Source organism: Lepidochelys kempii, chromosome 13, assembly GCF_965140265.1.
Source record: "Lepidochelys kempii isolate rLepKem1 chromosome 13, rLepKem1.hap2, whole genome shotgun sequence".
Taxonomy (NCBI): Eukaryota; Metazoa; Chordata; order Testudines; family Cheloniidae; genus Lepidochelys; species Lepidochelys kempii.
In genome coordinates, this window is record NC_133268.1 from 36,504,177 (window position 1) to 36,529,001 (window position 24,825).

Consider the following 24,825-nt stretch of genomic DNA (forward strand, 5'->3'; position numbering starts at 1 on the left):
GAATTAAAGGGAGGTTGGGGGAGTTAAAAGGGAGTACCGGGGAATTAAAGGGGAGGTTGGGGGAGTTAAAAGGGAATACGGGGGGATTAAAGGGGAGGTTGGGGGAATTAAAGGGGAATACCGGGGGGAATTAAAGGGGAGGTTGGGGGGTTAAAGGGGAATACTCAGAGAATGAAATGGGAGGTTAGGGAATTAAAGGGGAGTAGGGAGGATTTCCAGGGCATTCGGTGGGAGTTTGTGGGGATTGAAGCGGAGGGTGGCAGCAGTTCAAGGGGCATGCGGGGGGTGTCACAGAGGAGGGAAGGATGCTGAGGGGATTAAGGGGGTCGAGGGTGTGATGGCCACTAACACAGGGTTGTTAGAAGACATCTGGGGGTCTGGGCAGGTTATCGGTCTCTGTACATGTGGGACGGGGGCATGAGGTGGTCTATGGGGTGTTTATAACCCTCCCACCCACGACCATATGGATCCTCCAGAGCAGAGACAGCACCATGATCCCACACACAAGGGGAGGCAAAGGGAAGGGATCAGGGGATGGGGGCACCTGTGCCTCCTGATCCAGCTCCACATAACACCAGGCATCCCCTCCCGACAGCGGGAGGATCTCGGGGCCAGGACACCTGGGTTCTCTCCTGGCTCTGGGAGGGGAGTAGGGTCTAGTGGTTAGAACGGGGAGGGGTCTGGGAGCCAGGACATCTGGGTTTGATCCCAGGCTCTGCTGTGTCATTTCCCCTCTGGTGCTGCACAGTCATAGCTCCCAGCTATACGGTGTCACAGAGGTTGCCACATTCCCTTCGCGTGGTCACAGACTCACCGTGGGGGCTTCTCAGAAACCCTCCTGCCGCGGTCGCTGTGATCAGGGCTCATGATTGGTCTGCCCAGCCCCATCCTGTTCACAGTTGGGCCACTGTGAGAAAGATCAAAGGACCACGTTCCCACCCGCCACCCAGATCAGTCGCTATCACACACAGCCCCCAGCACAAAGACATGGGCAGGGAACTGAGCGAGGATGAGGCCAGATGAGTAAGAGCCCCAGATGTGCCCAGCTGTGAGCCCTCACCCGGAACAACCCTGGATTCTGCTGCACACATCCCTCCACCAGGGTCTTCTCTGTCCATCATCCATCCAGTTGTGCAGGGACCCAGCTGCTGGGCTGACACACAGCCTGTCCTTCCCCTCAGCCTGTGTGGTCGGCTGTGGTTGAACAGAGTCTGAACCTGCCATTCAGATGAGCACGTATATGTGACCTGCAGGTTTCCTGCTGGGTCTATAAATCACCAAGGGCTGAGGCAGATGCGCTGTCCCCTTCCCCGGATGGCTCTGATAATGCAGCTTCTGCTCCTGCTCCCCACGGCTTTTTTCCTGCCCCCCGGGGCTCTGGCTGGTGAGTACGGAGGGAATCAGGACCCTCCATTCAGTGCTGTTGTGTTCAGTGCTGTTGTGGCTGTTTGCACATCCTGGGTCCTCCCCAGAGTCAGACACTTCTTCCTTGGGCGTTGTGCTCACCCTAGGACCCAGCTGGGATGCTATGGGTTGAAGAAGGCTGGGGCAAAGTTGGTGCCATTGATAAAGTTGCATAGCCACAGGGGGAGATGCAGGGCCCGTGTCCACATGGACACGTGTCCACATGTTGTTTGTGAGTCAAGCTAACCTGCCCAGAGGCTGACATTAATCATATCCTGGTGTGGGGATATCTCCACCAGGATGGATCACTGGTGGAAAGGAAGCCCGGTCCCACTCCAAACCTTACATGGCCTTCCTCAACATCAGCACGAAGCATGGGCACAAAAGGTGTGGAGGATTCCTGATTCAAAAGGACTTTGTGCTGACAGCTGCGCACTGTGACCTCGGGTAAGTGCCTGCTTCTTGACTCTCAGTTTCAAAGTTGTTGCCTCCTGGGGAATCCCCAAAGAGGGGTCAGCTGTGGCTTACTGCCCATGGGGGTAGGTGGGAATGTTTACATTGCCTGGGTGTCCACTAAAGTGGAATTAAATGCTGATATTTAATTTGTCACCAGTAGGGTTCAGAGTTAACGGCCTGGCCAAGATGAACAGAGGCAGGGCTATCATTCCAGGCAGTCTCTGTGGGCGTAAATCAAGCTCATGGGCTAGCGTTTTAAAGTCACCTAGGGGAACTGAAAAACCCATTCCCATTACACCAAACCAGAAGGGTCCAAATCCCCAAATCTCAGTCACAGAGTTCTTTGTCCTCCCAGTCCTAGAGAGGACCAGGAAGTGTTAATAAAGTGGGGGACTTAAGGATATCTTTGCAGCTGCTGGGGCTAGATGGTTAAGTCTTTTTATAAATGGCACAGTTTGCTTGATCCTGCTGTTTCCTGATTTGCAGAACACCGATTGAATGAATTTTGCTTTTCGAAGAGATGAGATGAGATTTTCAAAGGTGCCTAATGGACGTGCATGGCCAATTCCCATTAAAATTAAATGTGGGGGTCTAAAAGCCCTTGACAGCTTTGCAAATCTCAGCCGATGTGAGGTTAATTATAATATCTAGCTCTTCTCATCTGGAGATCTCAAAGCACTTGACAAAAGGGGTTGGAATCATTATCCTGGGGATATATAAAAAAGGGGAATTTCAAGTAGGAGTAGAGGAGTTATTCTACCCCGGATTTGGCCCCGGTGCGACCGCTGCTGGGATCCTGTGTCCAGTTCTGGCACCCCACAATTCAGGAAAGATGTTGACAATTGGGAAAGAGGTCAGAAAAGAGCCACAAGAATGGTTAAAGGATTGGAAAACCTGCCTTAGAGTGAGAGACTCAAGGAGCTCAATCTGTTTATCTTAACCAAGAGAAGGAGATCGGACTAGATGATCACAGTGGTGCCTTGTGGCCTTGGAATGTACAAATCCCCATTCTACAGATGGGGAAACTGAGGCACAAAGAGGGGCAGTGATTTGTCCAAGGTCATCCAGCAAGCCTGTGAATAGAACCCAGGTCTCCTGAGTCCCCCTCCTGCACTCTACCCAATAGACCACACTGCCATAGGGTAACTCCTCATGCATGACTTGACAATAATAGCTCCACCCTCATTCAGCTCCATGGAGACATTAATTCTGAACCCTACTGACAACAATTCCTCTCTCTGTACATAACTGTTTCACTGCAGCTGCTTTCAGTGGCTTTGAAAATCTCTGCCTCTGGTTCCTATTTTAACACCCCAGAAGGTTGGGGCAGCATGGATGAGTTTTGGGTGGGGGAGGCCAGTGGGATCTAGGACCGCCCAAGCCTACCCCATTCCCAGCCATGACTCTCTGCATTCCCAGAAAAATCATGGTGTATCTGGGAGCTCATGATGTGACCAAGCGGGAGCGGAGCCAGCAACGCCTGGCTGTCCGACGGAAAATTCCCCACCCGAAATACAACAACAAGACACAGGAGAACGACCTCATGTTACTCAAGGTACCAATGACTGATTTTCTCCTGTTACATCCCTGTTAGTCTGTCTGTCTCCTCCTGGTGGCTCTTGGCTTATAGAGTCAGCTCTTTGAGGCATGGACTGTCGCTTCAATCTGTGTTTGCGCAGTGCTTGGCACAATGTGGTCATGGGTCGTGACTGGGGTTAGCCGTGTCAGTCTGTACCCACAAAAACAACAGGGAGTCCGGTGACACCTTAAAGACTAACAGATTTATTTGGGCATAAGCGTTCTTGGGTAAAAAACCCACTTCTTGCGTCTGAAAGCTCATGCCCAAATAAATCTGTTAGTCTTTAAGGTGCCACTGGACTCCCTGTTCTAATAAATAATGTACAGCACCTTGCACAGTGGGGTTATGGGTCATAACTGGGGCCCTATGTGCTACCATAATACACCTAATAAAGCATAATAATAATGACCCCATATTCAGAGTATTCAAATCTTGACTCAACATGACTTCTTTTGTTTGTTTTTTGGTCAAAAATGGGGGGTTTGCCCCAAACTGGAACCTTCCTGAAGAAACGTAGCTTTTGCCTAACCGTGCCTGTAAAAAAATATAGCAAAATGAGAAAATTGCTGAAGAAATGTGGGGTTTTTTTCTGTTGTTTTTTTTAAATGATGTTTTGAAACAGTGGAGGAATTTTCCACTTTTCACCAGTTTTTATTCCCCTGACTCCAATACTCAGTTAGAGATAAAAGATGAAAAAGTGCGAGGGAGTGACAGAGAAATTTGTTTTCTCTTCCTTATTTATTTTTCCCCACTGGCAAAAAATTAGGAAGAATTAAAAAATAATAGACATGTTTTCTTTCCTCCTCTATGCTAGGCAAATGTGGGAAACGTGGGGTCTCCCCCGCAACACATTCCCACACTTGGTTCCTTTTTTTTGTTTCTTGTTTTGCTTTTCACTGCAAGAAAAAAGGTCAAAGCGACTGAAAGTGGGGAAAGAATCTCTGAACTTCAAAATGGGGTTTTTTAACTGAAAATTTTCATTTTGCATCTGATTTTTTAAAAAAATATGAAAAATTCTGAATGGTATGAAAAATTGTTTTTCCCCCTGTAAATTGATCATTCTCCTCTCCAGACATATACTGGGCAGGGATCTCGTCCCCTCCTGCAGAAGGGAGCGGCGTCTTTCTCACATACACACAGTCCCAAAACCAAAATCCTTCAAAAAATGTGGTTTCAGAAGTTATTTGTATTATGGTGGCATTTCAATCAAATTCAGGGCCCCATTGTGCCGGGCGCTGCACAGACCCCGACCGAGATCAGGGCCCCCACTGTGCCGGGCGCTGCACAGATACAGTGAACCACAGCTCTGCCTCAAAGAGCTCACACTATAAATAGATAAATGGTTGGCGGGGAAACTGAGGCACAGAGTGAGGCTGTGATTTGCCCAAGAGCATTGGAAGAGCCAGAAGCAGACCTCAGGTCTCCTGAGTCCCAGCCCAGTGCTTTATCCGCTAGGCCTTGCTGCCACCCTTTCCCTTGCCCGCTCTCCTTGCAGCTGAAGAGCAAAGCGAAGCTGACGGCGGCCGTGCAGCTCGTCCCCCTGCCCGAGGATGGTGAAGAGGTGATGCCAAGAGACATCTGCAACGTAGCGGGCTGGGGGAATACCCGGGCCAGGGGGGTTTCCCTGCCAAGCACGCTGCAGGAGGTCAACTTGATGGTGCTGGAGGCAAACAGGTGTATGCGCTACTCCCATTTCATCCCCAACTCCATGCTCTGCGTGGGCGACCCCAAGGAATTCAATAAATCGTCCTTTAAGGTAAATATCCCACCTGCCCTGCCCGCATCCTCCCAGTTTGGCCCAGCACGGGGCGACGCTGAGACCGTGAGCTGTACCAAGGGGCATGCACCCATGGGAAGGGCAGCTGAAACCAGCTTCAACACCTGGCGTTTATTTCACAGGGCGACTCCGGGGGCCCCCTGGTCTGTGACGGGACGGCCCAGGGCATCGTCTCTTTTGGCAAAGTTGATGGGTCCCCCCCCAGGGTGTTCACCAGGGTCTCAGCGTACATCCCCTGGATCAAGAAAACAATGAGAAAGCTGCAGGATTAACCTTAGGCAAGCACCTTCTTTGCTCTCTGCCTCAGTTTCCCAGCTATAAAAGGAGCATTACAATCCTCACTTAGCTGTATGGATTTATCTCCTTGGAGGTGTGTCTCGAGCCCAGCCACTATGGTGATGGGCTCATGGTAAAGCCAATCAATAAATAGTGTCTTCTTGGTGTTTCCTGGTGCACATTATTTTAAAACCGTAAACAGGCCCTGTCAGACATTGTAGGTTTTAGCTTTAGAAACGAATCGCGAGGTCCCAGGATACTAGAGAGACAAGGTGGATGAGACAGGCTGGTCCAATAAAAGATCCCACCTCACCCGCCTTGCCTCTCTGTGATTCTGTAAAGTATTTTCTAGAAAGTCTGCCGATCTGTGTTTGAAAGTATCAACACCTGGAGGTTTGTTCTGGTGGTTAAAGATTTTTTCATTTCATTTTTTTGGTGATTGCCTCAAACGTTTGCAAAACCCTTCCCTCCCCACTTGGAAGTGTACTCTTTGGTCAAAAAGATGGGAAATTTCTGATCCGTTCTACAAACTGCTCGACTTGACCGAAAATCAAGGGGAAAAAATGTCATGGAAGTTTTATTCCTTTCTTTTTGGGGGCATGGGGGGAGTTACAATTTAAACTCCTACAAAGAATTTCATCCAGATCTGAAAAACTCCCACTGAATCTTCTTTGATGACATTTTCTCAATACTCCTATCAGGGTTCCTTCCCCTCTCTGAACTCTAGGGTACAGATGTGTGGACGCACATGAAAGACCCCCTAAGCTTATTCTTACCAGCTTAGGTTCAAAACTTCGCCAAGGTACGACCTTTGCCTTGTCCTTGAACAGTATGCTGCCACCACCAAGCATTTTAAACAAAGAACAGGGAAAGAGACCACTTGGAAACGTTTTCCCACAAAATATCCCCCCAAGCCCTACACACCTCCTTTCCAGGGGAGGCTTGAGAATAATATCCTAACCAATTGGTTACAAAATCATCAAAGACCCAAATCCCTGGATCTTGGAACAGTGGAAAAATCAGTCAGGTTCTTAAAAAAAGGGTTTTATAAAAAAAAAAGAAAGGTAAAAATTATCCCTGTAAAATCAGGAGGGAAAATACTTTACAGGGTATTCAGATTCAAAACACAGAGGATCCCCCTCTGGGCAAAACCTTAAAGTTACAGAAAACAGGAATAAACCTCCCTCTTAACACAGGGAAAATTCACATAAAACAAAAGAGAAACTGATCCGCCTTGCCTGGCTTACCTCTACTGGTTGCAGTATTGGAGACTTGGATTAGGATGGGTTGGAGAAGATGGATTTAATAATGCTCTATAAAATCATGACTGGTGTGGAGAAAGTAAATAAGGAAGTGTTATTTAATCCTTCTCATAACACAAGAACTAGGGGTCACCAAATGAAATTAGTAGGCAGCATGTTTAAAACAAACAAAAGGAAGTATTTCTTCACACAACGCACAGTCAACCTGTGGAACTCTTTGCCAGAGGATGTTGTGAAGTCCAAGACTATAACAGGGTTCAGAAAAGAACTAGATAAATTCATGGAGGATAGGTCCATCAATAGCTATTAGCCAGGATGGGCAGGGATGATGGCCCTAGTCTCTGCTTGCCAGAAGCTGGGAATGGGTGACAGGGGATGGATCACTTGATGATTCCCTGTTCTGTTCATTCCCTCTGGGGCACCTGGCCTTGGCCACTGTCGGAAGATGGACTTTTGGTCTGACCCAATCTGGCCGTTCTCATGTTCTTAATGAATTATATAAGGTTTATGTACTAGGAAAAAGAAATAACAGAGTTATTTCCAGGTTAAAGCAGGCAAACATAAACACCCCAATGAGTTACCATCTAAATCCGCAGAGTGCCAGAGCTGTAGTGGTCTGTCACTCTCTCAGGGCAACCCCTGGGGAGCTCTGGTGCCAGTTTGGGGTCTGTAGCCCACTCAGATGTCAAACAGCCCAAAAGACAGAAAATTGCCTTGAGGCTTCCTTTTATTTACGTCATTCAGCTTCCAAGCCCACAGCACTTCCTTGCACATCACATTTCCCAGCGGCCAGAGGGCTATTAACTAATTTTTTGTATTGTAATGGTCTGGGACGGCCCATCTCATTTTGATGGTCTGTCTGGATGGATGCCGGAAGGGGGGGCAGAGGATTTCCATGCCTGGGTTCCCAAGTTCAGAGCAAACACTTTCAATGTTATAAAGCAAAACGTTCATGTTTCCTTATAGCCTGGAACACAGACATTGCACGTGAGATTGATGAAGGCAGCAAGGTACAAGCATTTCATAGACTGTAAACACTGAATATGTTCTTGTAAGACTCCTCCCTCTTTTGAGTGAAATTAACACACAGGTGAACCGTCTGGTCTCCAGCTACGAGTTTGTTAGTTCTTAGTTAATGCCAGCTGCCTGGGCCTGCCAGCATCACACCGTGTAGTCCATCACCAGCTAACCAGGGAGATCTGCCAGCTATCTCCTGTGTGAACGAGCTATCCCCCAACCATGAGATTTCCTGGATGGTCACTCCAAGCCCATGAGCCATAGGTGTCAGGATAGAAACACTATCCCTGAATTAGTACCTGTACGCACGACTCACAGCGAGCATGAAGCTTGACAAGCTACCAGCTTTCAGTAGAGTCCTGACACACTACCCTTCAGGGCTAAACACCAGGGAATAGGTGTGTGAGGTGTAGTGAGTTTGTCAGGTCTGAGACAGGACTGGCTTGTGAAGGACAATGAACACGTCGTTGGTTGACACCAATGGGAGGGGGACTGGCTGGATCAAGGGATGGGAAATTGGATGTGGGGCCTTTCCCCTTTTGGAGGTGCCGGCTCTGATCCAGCCCCACAGTTGGGGACTGGCTGGCTTAGTGGGGTGGGGAACTGGACATGGGGCCTTTTAAACCTGCGACATGGTTTCTAATCTGCAGTGATTACTGCCTCTATCTTAGGGCTCTGGGAGGGGAGTGGGGTCTAGTGGTTACAGCAAGGGGAGCTGGGAGCCAGGACTCCTAGGTTCTATCCCTGGTTCTGGGAGGGGAGTGGGGTCTGGGAGGGGAGTGGGTTAGAGCAGAGGGGGCTGGGAGCCAGGACTCCTGGGTTCTATCCCTATCTGTGCTGTGTCATTTCCCCTCTGGTGCTGCACAGTCATAGCTCCCAGCTGTACATCATCACACAGGCTGCCACATCCCATTCACTTGGTCAAAGTCTCACCAGGGGGCTTCTCAGGAACCCTCCTGCCGCAGTCGCTGTGATCGGAGCTCACGGCTGCTCTGCCCAGCCCCACCCTGTTCTCGGCTGGGCCACCCTGAGAAAGATCAAAGGGCCACGTTCCTACCCACCACTGAGATCTGTCTCTGTCACCCACTGACTGCACCACAGAGACATGGGCAGGGAACTGAGCAATGATGGGCCCAGGTGAGTAAGAGCCAACAGATGTGCACGGCTGTGAGCTGGCAACCAGAAAACCCCTGGATCCTTCTAGACGTATGTCCACCGGGGTCCTCTCCATTCAGTGGTCCATCATCCATTGAGCTGTGGAGAGACCCAGACAGGCAGCATCCATCCAGCTATGCAGGCTTCCTGGCTGACACAGGGCGTGTACTTCCCCTCACCCCACGTGGTTGGCTGTGGTTAGAAACTGAGATGCCTGAGCCCTACATTTAGATGAGTGTGTGGGTGACCCTCAGGTTTTCTGCCCCCAAGATCTCCCCCCTGCTGAGTCTATAAAGCCCCCAGGCCTGAGGCAGATGCACTGTCCCTGCACTAAGAAAAGGAGTACTTGTGGCACCTTAGAGACTAACCAATTTATTTGAGCATAAGCTTTTGTGAGCTACAGCTCACTTCATCGGATGCAACCTGAAACCTGTCCCTGCACTGACTCCAAATATGAAGGTACAGATCTTGCTCCTGCTTCCCATGGCCTTTCTCCTGCCCCCCGGGGCTTGGGCTGGTGAGTACGGCTGGGATCAGGGGCCCCTGGGATTTTGGGGTGAAATGGGGGGTCTCAGGGATTGGGTTCAGTGGGTGCTATCTAGGGGCCTGTGACAATCTATACCCATATGTTCACCTCTTTTACAACAGGACTATGATAAATTTTATACAAAGCATGCCTTGTGAGGTATCGTCTAAAATTCATACTTTGCTGATCATTACTGTCCTGGTAAAATATGTGTGGCAGCTAAAGTTATAATATTCTACTGTATGGTTTTACTAAGATATGTTCCAAGTCTGGGGAGCAGCCACAGACCAGTTCGCCAGAGACAAAAGACTAGCAAATGCCTCAGCCAGGTGTCAATGTAATCAATTGGACTATCACCTGATTAAGTGGCCATTCTTGAGCAGGAAAGAGGACATGGGCGAAAAAATTACATTGTGACAAAGAAACAGCTTGGGGTTCCTGTTCACACACTTTCTGTATCATGAACCTCAGCTGGTGATGGTTCTTGTAGAGGAGAAACAGCTATAAGAAGGGTGAGGAGATGCCCAAAACGATCTCTCCCTGTCTCTTTACCCACGGCATTGACAACACTGGAAGTGCAAAGGGAGCAGCATTAGACTGGGGGATGGAACCTGACTGAAGGAAATTTAGCCAGTAAGATTGTCAGTGCCCTTTTGGGGCTTGCCTGGCCTAATTTGGGGTGACCTTGGCCCTGAATGCCATTAACTCAAGGCAGTGCAATTACTGACCCACTCCCTGTGCATTTGGCACTGATTCTCCACCCAGCGAGGACAGATCTTTCGATTTACCTCCCAGTCCCATGGGGTGTCCAGTCTAGGGGAGAGCTGAGGGGCAGAGTCCCAGGCACAGGGATCCCCCAGGGAGAGCATCATAGGGGGTGGGTTGAGGCTGTGGGGATTCCTCTTCAGGATGGGAAGCTCAGTCCCAGCCCGGCCCAAGGAGACGATGGGGTTCTTTGTATGAACCTGGTCTCCCCTCCACAGGTGAGATCATTGGGGGACAGGAAGCCCAGCCCCACTCCAGGCCCTACATGGCCAATCTGGAAATACGACGCGGAGACAAGAGCTATCGCTGCGGAGGGTTCCTGGTGAAGACAAACTTCGTGCTGACGGCCGCTCACTGCAAGGGAGAGTAAGCAACTCTCTGCTGGGGATGTCGGGGCAGGTCGGGCGCTAGCAGGTGATGGGGGAGCTGGGAGCTCTGCACCATAGTAGGTTGCAGGGAAGGAGCAGTTAGTAGGACAGGCTGGCACAGCAGAGCCCAGGGGTCTGATCTGCTCAGGAGGCGTCAGTGTGTTTCTCGGGGCCTCGGCAAACCATGGTCCAGCTCCAGTGCTGGGTAAATCAATGGGGCTATGGCCATTGACACCAACTGGGGTCTGGCCCATTGCCCAGATCAGGGCAGGGAGGGGCTCACAGCCCCAGGACAGCTCTGCAGGGCTCTGAGCTAGGGGGAGCTGGGCATAGACCCCTGTGTGGATCATGCTGGATGGGAGCTGAGACCCAGGGGCGGGGAGAACAATAAGGAGTGAAGCAGCTCAAGGGAACAGCACAAGGGACTGGTGGAGGCAGAGGCTGGGACCCCAATGCCACTGGGCAAGTGTTTATGCTGCAACCAGTGCCCACTAGAAGGGAAACGCCCCTTGCTCCAGTCCCCCTGCACACACGCGCCTCCAAACCGGCCAATCCCCAGCAACGGAGCCGGATCAGAGCTGGCAATGTGTACAGTGGTGTGTACATTTTTGCTGGCAGAAGCTGAGCCCAGGACCTCAGCCTGACAGCCCCAGGCTGCCCCGTCCCCTCCATGTCACTGTTCATGAGTCAGCCCTCATGTGCCCGTCTGCCCCTGACATACGCTCCTGCCCTTAACGCCCCATGGATTGCTCCTGGGTTTTACAGCGAGATCACTGCCACACTGGGAGCCCATAACATTAGACAACGGGAACGGAGCCAACAGAAAATACCTGTGAGGCGCCAGATCCTGCACCCGCGATACAACAGAGACACCATTAGCAATGACATCATGCTGCTGCAGGTACGGCCCCCATCCCATCACCCCACCCCAGTGACCTCACACTGCTGCAGGTACGGCCCCCATCCCATCACCCCGCCCCAGTGACCTCACACTGCTGCCGGTACGGCCCCCATCCCATCACCCCACCCCAGTGACCTCACACTGCTGCCGGTACCGTCCCCATCCCATCACCCCGCCCCAGTGACCTCACACTGCTGCAGGTACCGTCCCCATCCCATCACCCCGCCCCAGTGACCTCACACTGCTGCCGATACCGTCCCCATCCCATCACCCCACCCCAGTGACCTCACACTGCTGCCGGTACCGTCCCCATCCCATCACCCCGCCCCAGTGACCTCACACTGCTGCCGATACCGTCCCCATCCCATCACCCCGCCCCAGTGACCTCACACTGCTGCAGGTACCGTCCCCATCCCATCACCCCGCCCCAGTGACCTCACACTGCTGCCGGTACGGCCCCCATCCCATCACCCCGCCCCAGTGACCTCACACTGCTGCCGATACCGTCCCCATCCCATCACCCCGCCCCCAGTGACCTCACACTGCTGCAGGTACGGCCCCCATCCCATCACCCCGCCCCAGTGACCTCACACTGCTGCAGGTACCGTCCCCATCCCATCACCCCACCCCTGGTGACCTCACACTGCTGCAGGTACCGTCCCCATCCCATCACCCCGCCCCAGTGACCTCACACTGCTGCCGATACCGGCCCCATCCCATCACCCCACCCCAGTGACCTCACACTGCTGCCGGTACCGTCCCCATCCCATCACCCCGCCCCAGTGACCTCACACTGCTGCCGGTACGGCCCCCATCCCATCACCCCGCCCCAGTGACCTCACACTGCTGCCGGTACCGTCCCCATCCCATCACCCCGCCCCAGTGACCTCACACTGCTGCAGGTACCGTCCCCATCCCATCACCCCACCCCTGGTGACCTCACACTGCTGCAGGTACCGTCCCCATCCCATCACCCCGCCCCAGTGACCTCACACTGCTGCCGATACCGGCCCCATCCCATCACCCCACCCCAGTGACCTCACACTGCTGCCGGTACCGTCCCCATCCCATCACCCCGCCCCAGTGACCTCACACTGCTGCCAGTACGGCCCCCATCCCATCACCCCGCCCCAGTGACCTCACACTGCTGCCGGTACCGTCCCCATCCCATCACCCCGCCCCAGTGACCTCACACTGCTGCCGGTACGGCCCCCATCCCATCACCCCGCCCCAGTGACCTCACACTGCTGCAGGTACCGTCCCCATCCCATCACCCCGCCCCAGTGACCTCACACTGCTGCCGGTACGGCCCCCATCCCATCACCCCGCCCCAGTGACCTCACACTGCTGCAGGTACCGTCCCCATCCCATCACCCCGCCCCAGTGACCTCACACTGCTGCCGGTACGGCCCCCATCCCATCACCCCGCCCTAGTGACCTCACACTGCTGCAGGTACGGCCCCCATCCCATCACCCCGCCCCCAGTGACCTCACACTGCTGCAGGTACGGCCCCCATCCCATCACCCCGCCCCAGTGACCTCACACTGCTGCCGGTACCGTCCCCATCCCATCACCCCGCCCCAGTGACCTCACACTGCTGCAGGTACGGCCCCCATCCCATCACCCCGCCCCAGTGACCTCACACTGCTGCAGGTACGGCCCCCATCCCATCACCCCGCCCCAGTGACCTCACACTGCTGCAGGTACGGCCCCCATCCCATCACCCCGCCCCAGTGACATCACACTGCTGCCGGTACGGCCCCCATCCCATCACCCCGCCTCAGTGACCTCACACTGCTGCCGATACTGGCCCCATCCCATCACCCCACCCCAGTGACCTCACACTGCTGCCGATACCGTCCCCATCCCATCACCCCGCCCCAGTGACCTCACACTGCTGCAGGTACCGTCCCCATCCCATCACCCCGCCCCAGTGACCTCACACTGCTGCAGGTACCGTCCCCATCCCATCACCCCGCCCCAGTGACCTCACACTGCTGCACGTACGGCCCCCATCCCATCACCCCGCCCCAGTGACCTCACACTGCTGCCGGTACCGTCCCCATCCCATCACCCCGCCCCAGTGACCTCACACTGCTGCCGGTACGGCCCCCATCCCATCACCCCGCCCCAGTGACCTCACACTGCTGCCGGTACGGCCCCCATCCCATCACCCCGCCCCAGTGACCTCACACTGCTGCCGGTACCGTCCCCATCCCATCACCCCGCCCCAGTGACCTCACACTGCTGCAGGTACGGCCCCCATCCCATCACCCCGCCCCAGTGACCTCACACTGCTGCAGGTACGGCCCCCATCCCATCACCCCGCCCCAGTGACCTCACACTGCTGCCGATACCGGCCCCATCCCATCACCCCACCCCAGTGACCTCACACTGCTGCCGGTACCGTCCCCATCCCATCACCCCGCCCCAGTGACCTCACACTGCTGCCGGTACGGCCCCCATCCCATCACCCCGCCCCAGTGACCTCACACTGCTGCCGGTACCGTCCCCATCCCATCACCCCGCCCCAGTGACCTCACACTGCTGCAGGTACGGCCCCCATCCCATCACCCCGCCCCAGTGACCTCACACTGCTGCAGGTACGGCCCCCATCCCATCACCCCGCCCCAGTGACCTCACACTGCTGCCGGTACCGTCCCCATCCCATCACCCCGCCCCCAGTGACCTCACACTGCTGCCGATACCGTCCCCATCCCATCACCCCGCCCCCAGTGACCTCACACTGCTGCAGGTACGGCCCCCATCCCATCACCCCGCCCCAGTGACCTCACACTGCTGCCGATACCGGCCCCATCCCATCACCCCACCCCAGTGACCTCACACTGCTGCCGATACTGGCCCCATCCCATCACCCCACCCCAGTGACCTCACACTGCTGCCGATACTGGCCCCATCCCATCACCCCACCCCAGTGACCTCACACTGCTGCCGGTACCGTCCCAATCCCATCACCCCACCCCAGTGACCTCACACTGCTGCCGATACCGGCCCCATCCCATCACCCCACCCCAGTGACCTCACACTGCTGCAGGTACCATCCCCATCCCATCACCCCACCCCAGTGACCTCACACTGCTGCAGGTACCGTCCCCATCCCATCACCCCACCCCAGTGACCTCACACTGCTGCCGATACCGGCCCCATCCCATCACCCCACCCCAGTGACCTCACACTGCTGCCGATACTGGCCCCATCCCATCACCCCACCCCAGTGACCTCACACTGCTGCAGGTACCGTCCCCATCCCATCACCCCACCCCAGTGACCTCACACTGCTGCCGATACCGGCCCCATCCCATCACCCCACCCCAGTGACCTCACACTGCTGCCGATACCGGCCCCCATCCCATCACCCCACCCCAGTGACCTCACACTGCTGCCGGTACCGTCCCCATCCCATCACCCCGCCCCCAGTGACCTCACACTGCTGCCGATACTGGCCCCATCCCATCACCCCACCCCAGTGACCTCACACTGCTGCAGGTACCATCCCCATCCCATCACCCCACCCCAGTGACCTCACACTGCTGCAGGTACCATCCCCATCCCATCACCCCACCCCAGTGACCTCACACTGCTGCCGATACTGGCCCCATCCAACGTTCTCACTAATTATTACCATCCATGTGCAGAATAAATATTGTTATGTGCACCAATATGGAGGGAATGTGTGGTGGGCGTGGGGCCGAGGGGTTCGGAGTGTGGGAGGGGGCTCAGGGCTGGGGCAGTGGGTTGAGGCTTGGGGGATGAGGGCTCTGAGGTGGGGCCAGGGATGAGGGGTTTGGGGTGCAGGCTGCCCCAGGGCTGCAGCGGAGAGAGAGGACTCCCCCCAGCCCTCTCTCCCTGAAGAAGCACCTGGGCTGGGGGAGAGCATCTCTCCCAGCTGCAGCAGCTCCGGGGCTGCGGGAGTCCTCTCTCCCTGTGGCAGCCCTGGGGCAGCCTGCACCCCAAACCTCTCATCCCTGGCCCCACCTCAGAGCCCTCACCCCCCAAGTGGGCAGGGCGGAGAGGCGTCTCTCCCTGCCGCACCGCAGCTCTGGTGCTGGGGGAATTGCTGCGGCCCCGCATGCCCCAAGCTCCCCCATCACCACCCCCACCTCACCCCACACCCGTGAGTGCAATGTACACACCTGTGTGGCCCTTGGTGGCCTCCTGCATGGCCGTGCAGGCGTGCAACTTACAGGGAACATAGTCCCCCTCCCATCACCCCGCCCCCAGTGACCACACACTGCTGCAGGTAGCTTCCCCCTCTCATCCCCCTGCCCCCAAGGACCTCCTACTGCTGCAGGTTCCACGCCCATCCCATCCCCCTGCCCCTTGAGTCTTGAGTTTCTGAGTTGTCTCCATCTGACACACACACACAGACACTCTGACTGCACTTCATGGGCTGTTTCATTCCCCTCCCCTCTTTGCCCCAACAGCTGCAACACAAGGCGCGTCTGACTGAAGAGGTGGGACTGATTGATTTGACTTCTGCTCATCGCAGAGTGAGGCCGGGGACCATGTGCAGCGTGGCTGGCTGGGGGAGGACTAGCCTGACTGATACACCCAACACCCTTCAGGAAGTGAACCTGTTGGTGATAAGCGATGAGACCTGTTACAAGCGGTACCGTTACTATTACCCCTCCAGCATGCTGTGCGCAGGGGACCCTGATGACCAGAAGTCAATTTATCTGGTAAGTGGCTGATTGGCTTGGGCTCCTGCTGCTGGTTGTCCTTCCTCAGCCGCATTGTGGGGTCAGCCAGGGCTCACAGGGGCCTGGCAAGTGCAGTGGGAACTCAGCCCTATTGATTGTCTAGCCCTAAATGACTAGACCCTTGTAACATGCCTATCCTACTGCAGAGCCTTCCACCCAGGTCGTACACTGACACCTTCACCTCCTTATTGTCACGCATTGGCCAGGGGTATCCCGCGGCCCCTCCCTGCCTGATTCACACGCCATGGGAATGTGGAAAGAATGACACAGGGTGGCAGGGTCCAAATAATGACATTCATTAACAACACACAACCCATGAGACCTGGCTCCCAGCCCACGGCTGCTCTGCTCGGGTTCCGGTAATGTAGGAGACATAGGACAGTGTGAGCCCCACTGGAGGGCTCCCACGCTGTTGACAGGAACATCACCCAATTCCTGAGCACTACAGTCAGTGACAGCCCCAAGCTGGCTCTTTCAATCTTTCAAATCCTAGACGAGCCCCTCCTCGGAGTCATGGCATGGCAGAGTTGAGGCCAGACCAGACCAGATCATCCAGTCTGAAAATCTGCAGATCGCAGGCCACCAACCCTGCCCAGCATCCGCACACTAAAACCAACAGCCAAAATGTGACCAAGGCATCACGGCCCACGGGCAGGGCTTAACTTGTAATCAAAGAGGTGTCAGGACTTAAGCAATTAGGTGCCAGGACTCAAGCAATTTTTTACATTCGTACCTGATGCAGAAGGCCCAGAGGCGCCAGGGATATGGACGGTCAAGTCTGGCGATGCTGGGGCTCAGCCCGGGCACAAATTAAGCACTGCCCACTGGAGACAAACCTGTGGTGGCGACAGGCAGAGAACAGGAGGGACTGAGGGGCCACCAATGCCCGAGGCCCCACAGTGGCAGGAAATGGATTAGGAGAGATGTGCCCAGATTGTTGCAATGGGTGACCCATGCCCCAGAGGAAGGTGAACCCCCCTGCGCCCTGCAAGGTCCCCAGCACTCTGACCTGGGGGAAAGATTCCTTCCCAGCCCAGAACGCGTTGATCACTCAGACCCTGGCCGTGTGAGCAAGCTCCTGAAAGGGAGAACCCTCTCTATCACCTCCCGTGTCCCATCCTCAGCCCCGGCCACTTCGGAGGCTTCAGATCAATCCCCACCACCTACTCCCCGTTTACACAACACATCTTGAGTGACACATCTGGGATTGATCCAGGGACATCCAGAGCGAAAGGCATGAGCTGCCCCAGCTAGCACTGCAGAGCTGTTGGGTCCCACCAGCTGGCGTCGGCTATGATGATAAAGTCTCCATCACTGGCAATTTTAACATCAAGCCTGGATGTTTTTTTAAATGATCTGCTCTAGTTTAACCAGGAATTAATTCAGGACCATCCAATGGCCTGTGTCATGCCAGCCTAGTGTGGGTCACAGCTGAGAGTGCCAAATTCAGGACAGTCTGGTACAAAAACCAGGGCAGACACAACCCAAAACTGATGGCTTATTCTATAATTCAATTTCACCAGGCCAGTAACAAAAGTGAGCTTCTCTCTCACCACACTGATTAACAAGAAGCCAAAACACGTGTCCAGCCCTTGGCTTACCACCCAGGCAACTGGTCTTTATGCTGAGAGGTTACAGAAAACCAGATTCATCATATATAGGGATCTTCTAATCCCAGAGGATCAGCCACTTCACCAGGTCAAGCTATAGTTCCGCTCCTACCTCAAAATCATGCTTGTAGCCAAACCTTTAGTAACTAAAAACTAAAGGTGTTATTATAGAAATAAAAGAGACAAGACTGTTATTAAATGGTTAAAAGAATCATATACATTACAAGTGATTTTCAGAGTCTGTAGATCAGGTTCATAGTAGTGATGATAAATTGGCTAGCTTGCAAAAAGTTTCTGTGGGTCACCCAGACAGGTTGTGGGGTCATTCAGTCCATTGTTCAAATCTTCCTTGTTAGAAATCACAGTCCAGAGAAGTGAAGCAGGGATGAAGACAAAGAAGTGATGTCACCATCTCCACTTTTATACTTTCAGCACAAGTGCATGGAAAGTTACTGGCAAAAGATGGAGTCTTATATCACGAGTCCTTATCCCATGTCCTTCCATGCCTTGCTGGGTCACTGGGCCTCCATTACCCATATGCTCTTTCAGGAGTCCTCTGAAGAGGTCCCTTGATATCCTTAATGGGCCATCAACACATGGCTGGCTAGTCCTGATGTAAATCTGCCTGGTGGGGGTCACCCAAGAGCAAAACATATTTGAGATAGACCTAGCCAATATTCATAACTTCAGATACAACGATGATACATGGATTTAAACAGGATAATCACACTTAACAGATTATAACCTTTAGAAGGATACTTTACAAGACATGCTTTGTACAAGATTGATTGCAATTTTGTAACCATAGTGACTGAATTATTGTAACTAATCATCTTTATTTTTATACAGCATCACACAGGAGGTCAGACTAGATAATCACAATGGTGCTTCTGGTCTTAGATTCTATGAATCCCCCATCTTGGGCTTCTCAGTGCTAATTCATTTCTTTTTTGAAGATGCTCCGGCTTTAATGGCCCAAACAGTGATGTCCTGGAGTCCTGATCAGTGCTTTAAAACTCATCTCCCTGTTTATTCTGGGGCAGGGCGATTCTGGAGGCCCGCTCGTGTGCCGTGGACGGGCTGAGGGCATCGTCTCCAAGTGCATCAGGAACAGCATCGCGCCTCCTGCTGTGTACACACGGATTTCCCACTTCATGCCCTGGATCACTGACACCATGAGAGGAATCTAGCAACACAGAGCCCCTGGCCAGCCACAGCCTTCTGCTACCCAACCTGCTCCTGCAAACATGTGATCAGACTTCCCTCTTAGTCTGGGCCGAGCTATTCATTGATTTATGATCAACATAGTCCTTGTGGCCAGATCAGAGACGGCGCCCTGTAATGGGGAAAGGCCCCGGGTCCCATTCCCCACCCCTCTGAGCCAGCCAGTCCCCCACCCTGGGGCCAGACTGGAGCTTCCACCCCCAGGGAGACCACATACCACGTTCCGTTCTGCTTGGACCCTGGATAGTCTCTGTAAAGCGCTGAGGAAAATGTGCAACGTTCCCTGCCCTGTGGGTCACAGGTACACCTTGTGATACACTAAATGGCTTTTTGCAGCAGCTGCTGTTGGTGTCTGGACTCCTGAGTGTTTCACTGACCGTGAGAGGTGGGCTGCCTCTGAGTGCGGGTTTGGGAGTGGGGGCTGTGGGCTGTGAAACTACAGTTAAAGGGGACGCGTGGGGAGAAGGGCCCCAATTCAGCCAGGCACTGAGCACATTCCGACATTGCAGCCCATGTGAGTAGCCCCTTTGCATCCAATCAGAATATACAAGTGCTTAAAGTCAGACACCTGATTATGCACCTTGCTAAATCAGAAGACAAATAGGAGAGAGAGAGAGAGAGAGGTTGGATAGATAGATAGATAGGGGGGTGTATGGGGATGGATAGATAGATAGATAGATAGACGCGGTGTGTGGGGATGGATAGATAGATAGACGCGGTGTATGGGGATGGATAGATAGATAGACGCGGTGTGTGGGGATGGATAGATAGATAGATAGATAGACGCGGTGTGTGGGGATGGATAGATAGATAGACGCGGTGTATGGGGATGGATAGATAGATAGACGCGGTGTATGGGGATGGATAGATAGATAGATAGATAGACGCGGTGTGTGGGGATGGATAGATCGATAGATCAGGTCTGTCTTCACTGCAGAGCTCACCCAGGCTGAGCCCTAAGTGGCTACAGTCCACACACAAACCCCTGGAGGTGCTTTGGACCAGGGCCAAGTGTCCTGACTGGGGTTGTCAGCTAGGACCCAGGTTTTGCTTGATCTCAGGCTCTAACTCACCCACTTTGGAGAGAAAACACAGGCTGGATCACTCAGGGCTGGTGCTTCTCCAATGCCTTCCCACGATTCCCCCCAGGCCTAGTCTACCCTTCACCCAACTCCCTTCTGCACCAGACGTCACCCCCAGTTTCCTAGTGCCCTGGGTTGGCATTGAGCCCTTCGTTGTGCAGGGTCTGCTCCGTTTCTTCCTCGCCCTAGAGCAGAGCTGCCCTCTGGCAATTCCTCTTGCCAACATGCTGCTTCGTGGCCAGAGGCCCCCAGCCTAGCTCAGCGGGAGCACAACGGGGAGATGGACCCCACAGATAAGATCCCCAAGAGGCAAGCAGGGGAGAGGATGGAGCAGGTGGCAATTCAGTGGGGGAGGAGAATAAACAACCTGGAGGGTGCCTATGGCAGGGGAGTTGACACCAACGGCCAGCCTGACCCCCAGCCTCAACCTGCTCCTGTGACAGGGATTGAGTCGATGCTGGCACCGCTCGGCGTGTGGAGCCCTGGCTGTGCGGGACAGGCTTTGAGCCCAGAGGGGTTAATAACGGACCAGGGCAGAGCGGCCGGAGCGGCTGGGACAGACTCCGACTGCCTGCGGGAAAAGCTGGTACCTCCTGGGCCTGCTATCCCACGGGAGACAACCCCAGAGCTCAGGCCAGGGAGGACCCCACTGCTGTGGGGGATGGGACTGTGACATTCCCCAGGCTACAATCTGGACTGTTGGACAGTGTGTTCCCTCAGTTCTGCAACCTAGGGTGTCATTCACACTGCTTCACTCTGAGACCCACCACTCCCGGTCTGCTCACACCCAGCCTCCAGCATGTAAGTCTGATTTGTGTCCATTTATTCTGTTACGTAAGAGACTGTCCAGTTTGACCAATGTACATGGCAGAGGGGCATCAGACGTCAAGAATTATAACATTCAAAAACCAGTCGGAGAACACTTCAATCTCTTTGGTCACTCGATTACAGACCTAAAAGTGGCAATTCTTCAACAAAAAAACTTCAAAAACAGACTCCAAGGAGAGACTGCTGAATTGGAATTAATTTGCAAACTGGATACAATTAATTTAGGCTTGAATAGAGACTGGGAGTGGATGGGTCATTACACAAAGTAAAACTATTTCCCCATGTTTATTCCCCCCCTCCACCCTCCACTGTTCCTCAGACGTTCTTGTCAACTGCTGGAAATGGCCCACCTTGATTATCACTACAAAAGGTTTCCCCCCTTCCTGCCCCCCGCACTGCTCTCCTGCTGGTAATAGCTCACCTTAAGTGATCACTCTCCTTACAGTGTGTATGGTGACACCCATTGTTTCATGTTCTCTGTCTATATAGATCTCCCCACTGTACTTTCCACTGAATGCATCTGATAAAGTGAGCTGTAGTTCACGAAAGCTTATGCTCAAATAAATTGGTTAGTCTCTAAGGTGCCACAAGTCCTCCTTTTCTTTTTGCGAATACAGACTAACACGGCTGCTACTCTGAAAAGTGGTCTGCCAGAGCCAGTTGGTGCCTTTGCTCTCTCTTTCCTCAGCTTCCTGGGTTTTTAGCTCTAGGGCTTGCTGATGTCCAAACTCCTCAGCTTGCTTCTGAGCCCCTATTTCCAGTTCCCTTAGCTCCAAGATTTGGGGATGTTCTTTCTCTTTTTCTGCCACCTGCAGTCTGTACAGCTCCAACTTTGCAACTGCATCACTTTTGCCCATCTTTCTGCTTTTCCTGTCCCTATTTCCTTTCCCCAAAATAAGTAAACAGAAAATAATAAACCAGTAACCTTCTCTTTGACTTTTCTCGGCATGCACACTTAAAGTCTCACTTAAAAATCTCCACACCAGTGTATGAAGTACAAATCTCACTCAGGACAACAAGCTGTGCATTTCACCCTGCTCAATGCACCGCTGTGATGGGGTCTCTGGGGTGCAACCTGGCCTGCGGGACCTCTGACCCCTCCAAACACAACAGCCTGGGCTGCCTCTGACACTGTGATCCTGATGTCAAACTACAAGGCTCTGGCAGGCCCTGCACTTACACAGCCATCCACAGACCAGGACATACCCAACTGAGTGACATGAATACTCTCTCAGCCACTCATGAACCATCAATATGGAGGCTCTGGCTAATTCACCCCAGCTCCCCAGCCTTGCACCCCAGAACTGTACCATCTTGCACTGGTCAGAAGCCTGGCCAGTGTAAGCTCGTTGCCCAGTTTGCCTCTCCCTCGATGTGGAGAGGACACACACTATCCTTTGTAAACTAAGCTGAGATTTCCCAAGCACCTCTATCAAAACACCCTGTTTTAAGTAAAATACAAGGCAGACTGATTAACTACAGAAAGGTCGATTTGAAGTGATTATAAGTGGGAGACATAAAGGTTAGAGAAGAAATAAATAGGTAAATATGCCTTCTATATCCTAAACTTTTAGACTAAGCAGGATTTGAATCAAACAGCTTTTCTCACTCTGACAGATGGTACAAGCAGGTTACAGATCATCAATACACAAACTGGACTCTTTTCCAGCCTGGGACCAAATTTCCCCTGCTCAAAGCCTTTGTCTTCCTGACATGATTCTAGGTGTTGAGATGGGAGGGCAGGGGGAGAGAGGCCAAGTGATGACGTCACTTCCCCTCTTTTATACTTTCAAAGATCCTTGCTATGATGTGGGTTAGCCCCAGGGAAATGATGTCTTAGGTGTAGTGAGTTTGTCGGGTGTGAGACCTGAGTGGCTTGTGAAGGACAGTGAACACTTCATTGGTTGGCACCAAATGGGGCCTCTGGGTCACAGGGGGCTGAGAGACAGGACTCCTGGTTTCTCTCCCCAACTCGGAGATGAATGGAGTATCTAGGTAGGAGCGGTGGGGGGGCCTGGGAACCAGGACCCTTGGGTTCTATCCCAGGCTCTGGAAGGTAGTGCTGACATCAGCCACAGGAATAACTACTGTGGCTGCAAATGGACCTAACAATTTTCGGTTTTTGAATGTTAACTTAAGATTGTAGTGTAGAAATGCCCATCAAGAAGCCCTCTTGCCATTGTTGCTATGATCGAGGCCGATGGCTGGTCTGTGCAGCCCCACCTTGCTCATGGCTGGGCCACCATGAGAAAGATCAAAGGGCCATGTTCCCCACCACTGAGATCAATCAGTTTCACCCCAGGCTCCCAGCACAGAGACATGGGCAGAGAGCTGAGTGAGGATGGGGCAGATGAGAAAGAGTCCCAGATGTGCCAAGAGGGGGGAGGGATAGCTCAGTGGTTTGAGCATTGGCCTGCTAAACCCAGGGTTGTGAGTTCAATCCTTGACAGGGTCATTTAGGGATCTGGGGCAAAAATTGGGGATTGGTTCTGCTTTGAGCAGGGGGTTGGACTAGATGACCTCCTGAGGTCCCTTCCAACCCTGATATTCTATGAAGAAGCACTGATGTGAGCCTCCATCCAGAGTAGTCCTGGATCCTCCTAGACATATCCCCAGCAGGGTCTTTTCCATGCAGAAGTCCAGGGAGCCAGCTTTGTAGCCTCCCCAGCTAGGCAGCATCCATCGAGCTGGGCAGTGCTCCAGTTGGGCAACATACATCCAGCTCTCCAGCAACCCAGCCATGCAGTTTCCAGGATCCCCAGCTGCTGGGCTGTTGCACGCTCTGTCCTTCCCCACAGCCAACCACACAGGCTGTGGTTGGAGACTGAGACTCTTGAGCTCTGCATTTGGATGAGTGTGTGGGTGACCCTGAGGTTTCCTGCCACCGCTCCCTGCACTGACTCTGAACATGCAGCTACAGATCTTGCTCCTGCTCCCCATGGCCTTTCTCCTGCCCCACGGGGCTCAAGCTGATGAGTACAGATGAAATCAGGGGCCCCTGGGGCTTTGGGATAAATGGGGAAGTCTTAGGGATGGGGACTCAGTGGGTGGTATCTAGGGGCCTGTGACACTCTGTACCCCAAGGTTCACCCCTCTTACGGGACTGTGATAACTTTTGTACAAAGTATGCCTTGTCTGGTATCATTCAAAAAATCATTATTGTCTGGGTAAAATATATGTGGCATATAAAGTTATAAGATTCTACTGTATGGTTTTACTACGACATACTCCAAATCTGGGGAGCAGCCACAAACCAGTTCTCCCAGAGACAAAAGGCTAGGTGATGCCTCAGCCAGGTGTCAACAAAATCAAACGGACCATCACCTGGTTAAGTGGCCATTCTTGGGCAGGAAAGAGGGTGTTGGCAAACAAATCTACATCTAGACAATGAAACAGCTTGGGGTTCCTTTCCATACAGACTTTATGTCTCGTAAACTTCAGCTGGAGATAATTCTCAAAGAAGAGAAAGAGCTACAAGAAGGTGGAGCAGACACCCCAAACGATCTCTTTCTTTCTCTCTACCCACGGCTCTCACAACACCGAAAGTATAAAGGAAGTAGCATTGGACTGGGGAAAGGATCCTGACTTGAAGCCAATTCACCCTGTAAGATTGCAGGAACATGTGATGAGAGACTTTTCAAACGATACCTCACAAGGCATATTTTGTATGAAATTTATCACAATCCTGTAAAGGGTTGAACATAAAGGTACAGGCTATTACAGGGGATCGGGGCGTGTTGTCTCACCCGGCACTGATACTGATCAGTGTTAGCCACAGACCATTTAAGAAGATCTGGGGAAGGGCAAAAAGGGACTGTGACAGGAGGTCCGGGGTGACCTTGAGAGGAAAGACCCATGTCCCAGCTCCCCATC

The 24,825-nt window shown here is 53.1% G+C and overlaps 2 protein-coding genes across 4 annotated transcripts; both read left to right on the top strand.

Annotated features, from left to right (window-relative positions):
- The first annotated feature begins 333 nt into the window (after positions 1–333).
- On the top strand, positions 334–5,821 carry LOC140897067 (mast cell protease 1A-like). 3 transcript variants are annotated; one of them, XM_073309343.1, is made up of 5 exons: positions 334–1,384; positions 1,704–1,851; positions 3,280–3,415; positions 4,935–5,195; positions 5,339–5,817. In XM_073309343.1, the coding sequence occupies exons 1-5, from the start codon at positions 1,294–1,296 to the stop codon at positions 5,486–5,488; spliced, it is 786 nt and encodes a 261-aa protein (XP_073165444.1). In that variant the 5' UTR covers positions 334–1,293; the 3' UTR covers positions 5,489–5,817. The 3 variants fall into 3 exon arrangements, with proteins under 3 accessions (XP_073165444.1, XP_073165443.1, XP_073165442.1); XM_073309342.1 differs by having other exon boundaries at positions 334–1,023; positions 4,935–5,821; XM_073309341.1 differs by having other exon boundaries at positions 4,935–5,820.
- A 3,145-nt stretch (positions 5,822–8,966) lies between these two features.
- On the top strand, positions 8,967–19,780 carry LOC140896635 (mast cell protease 1A-like). The gene is made up of 5 exons (XM_073308558.1): positions 8,967–9,443; positions 10,436–10,583; positions 11,351–11,486; positions 15,933–16,187; positions 18,862–19,780. Exons 1-5 carry the CDS (start codon positions 9,380–9,382, stop codon positions 19,006–19,008), a joined length of 750 nt encoding a protein of 249 aa, XP_073164659.1. The 5' UTR covers positions 8,967–9,379; the 3' UTR covers positions 19,009–19,780.
- The last annotated feature ends 5,045 nt before the right edge of the window (positions 19,781–24,825 follow it).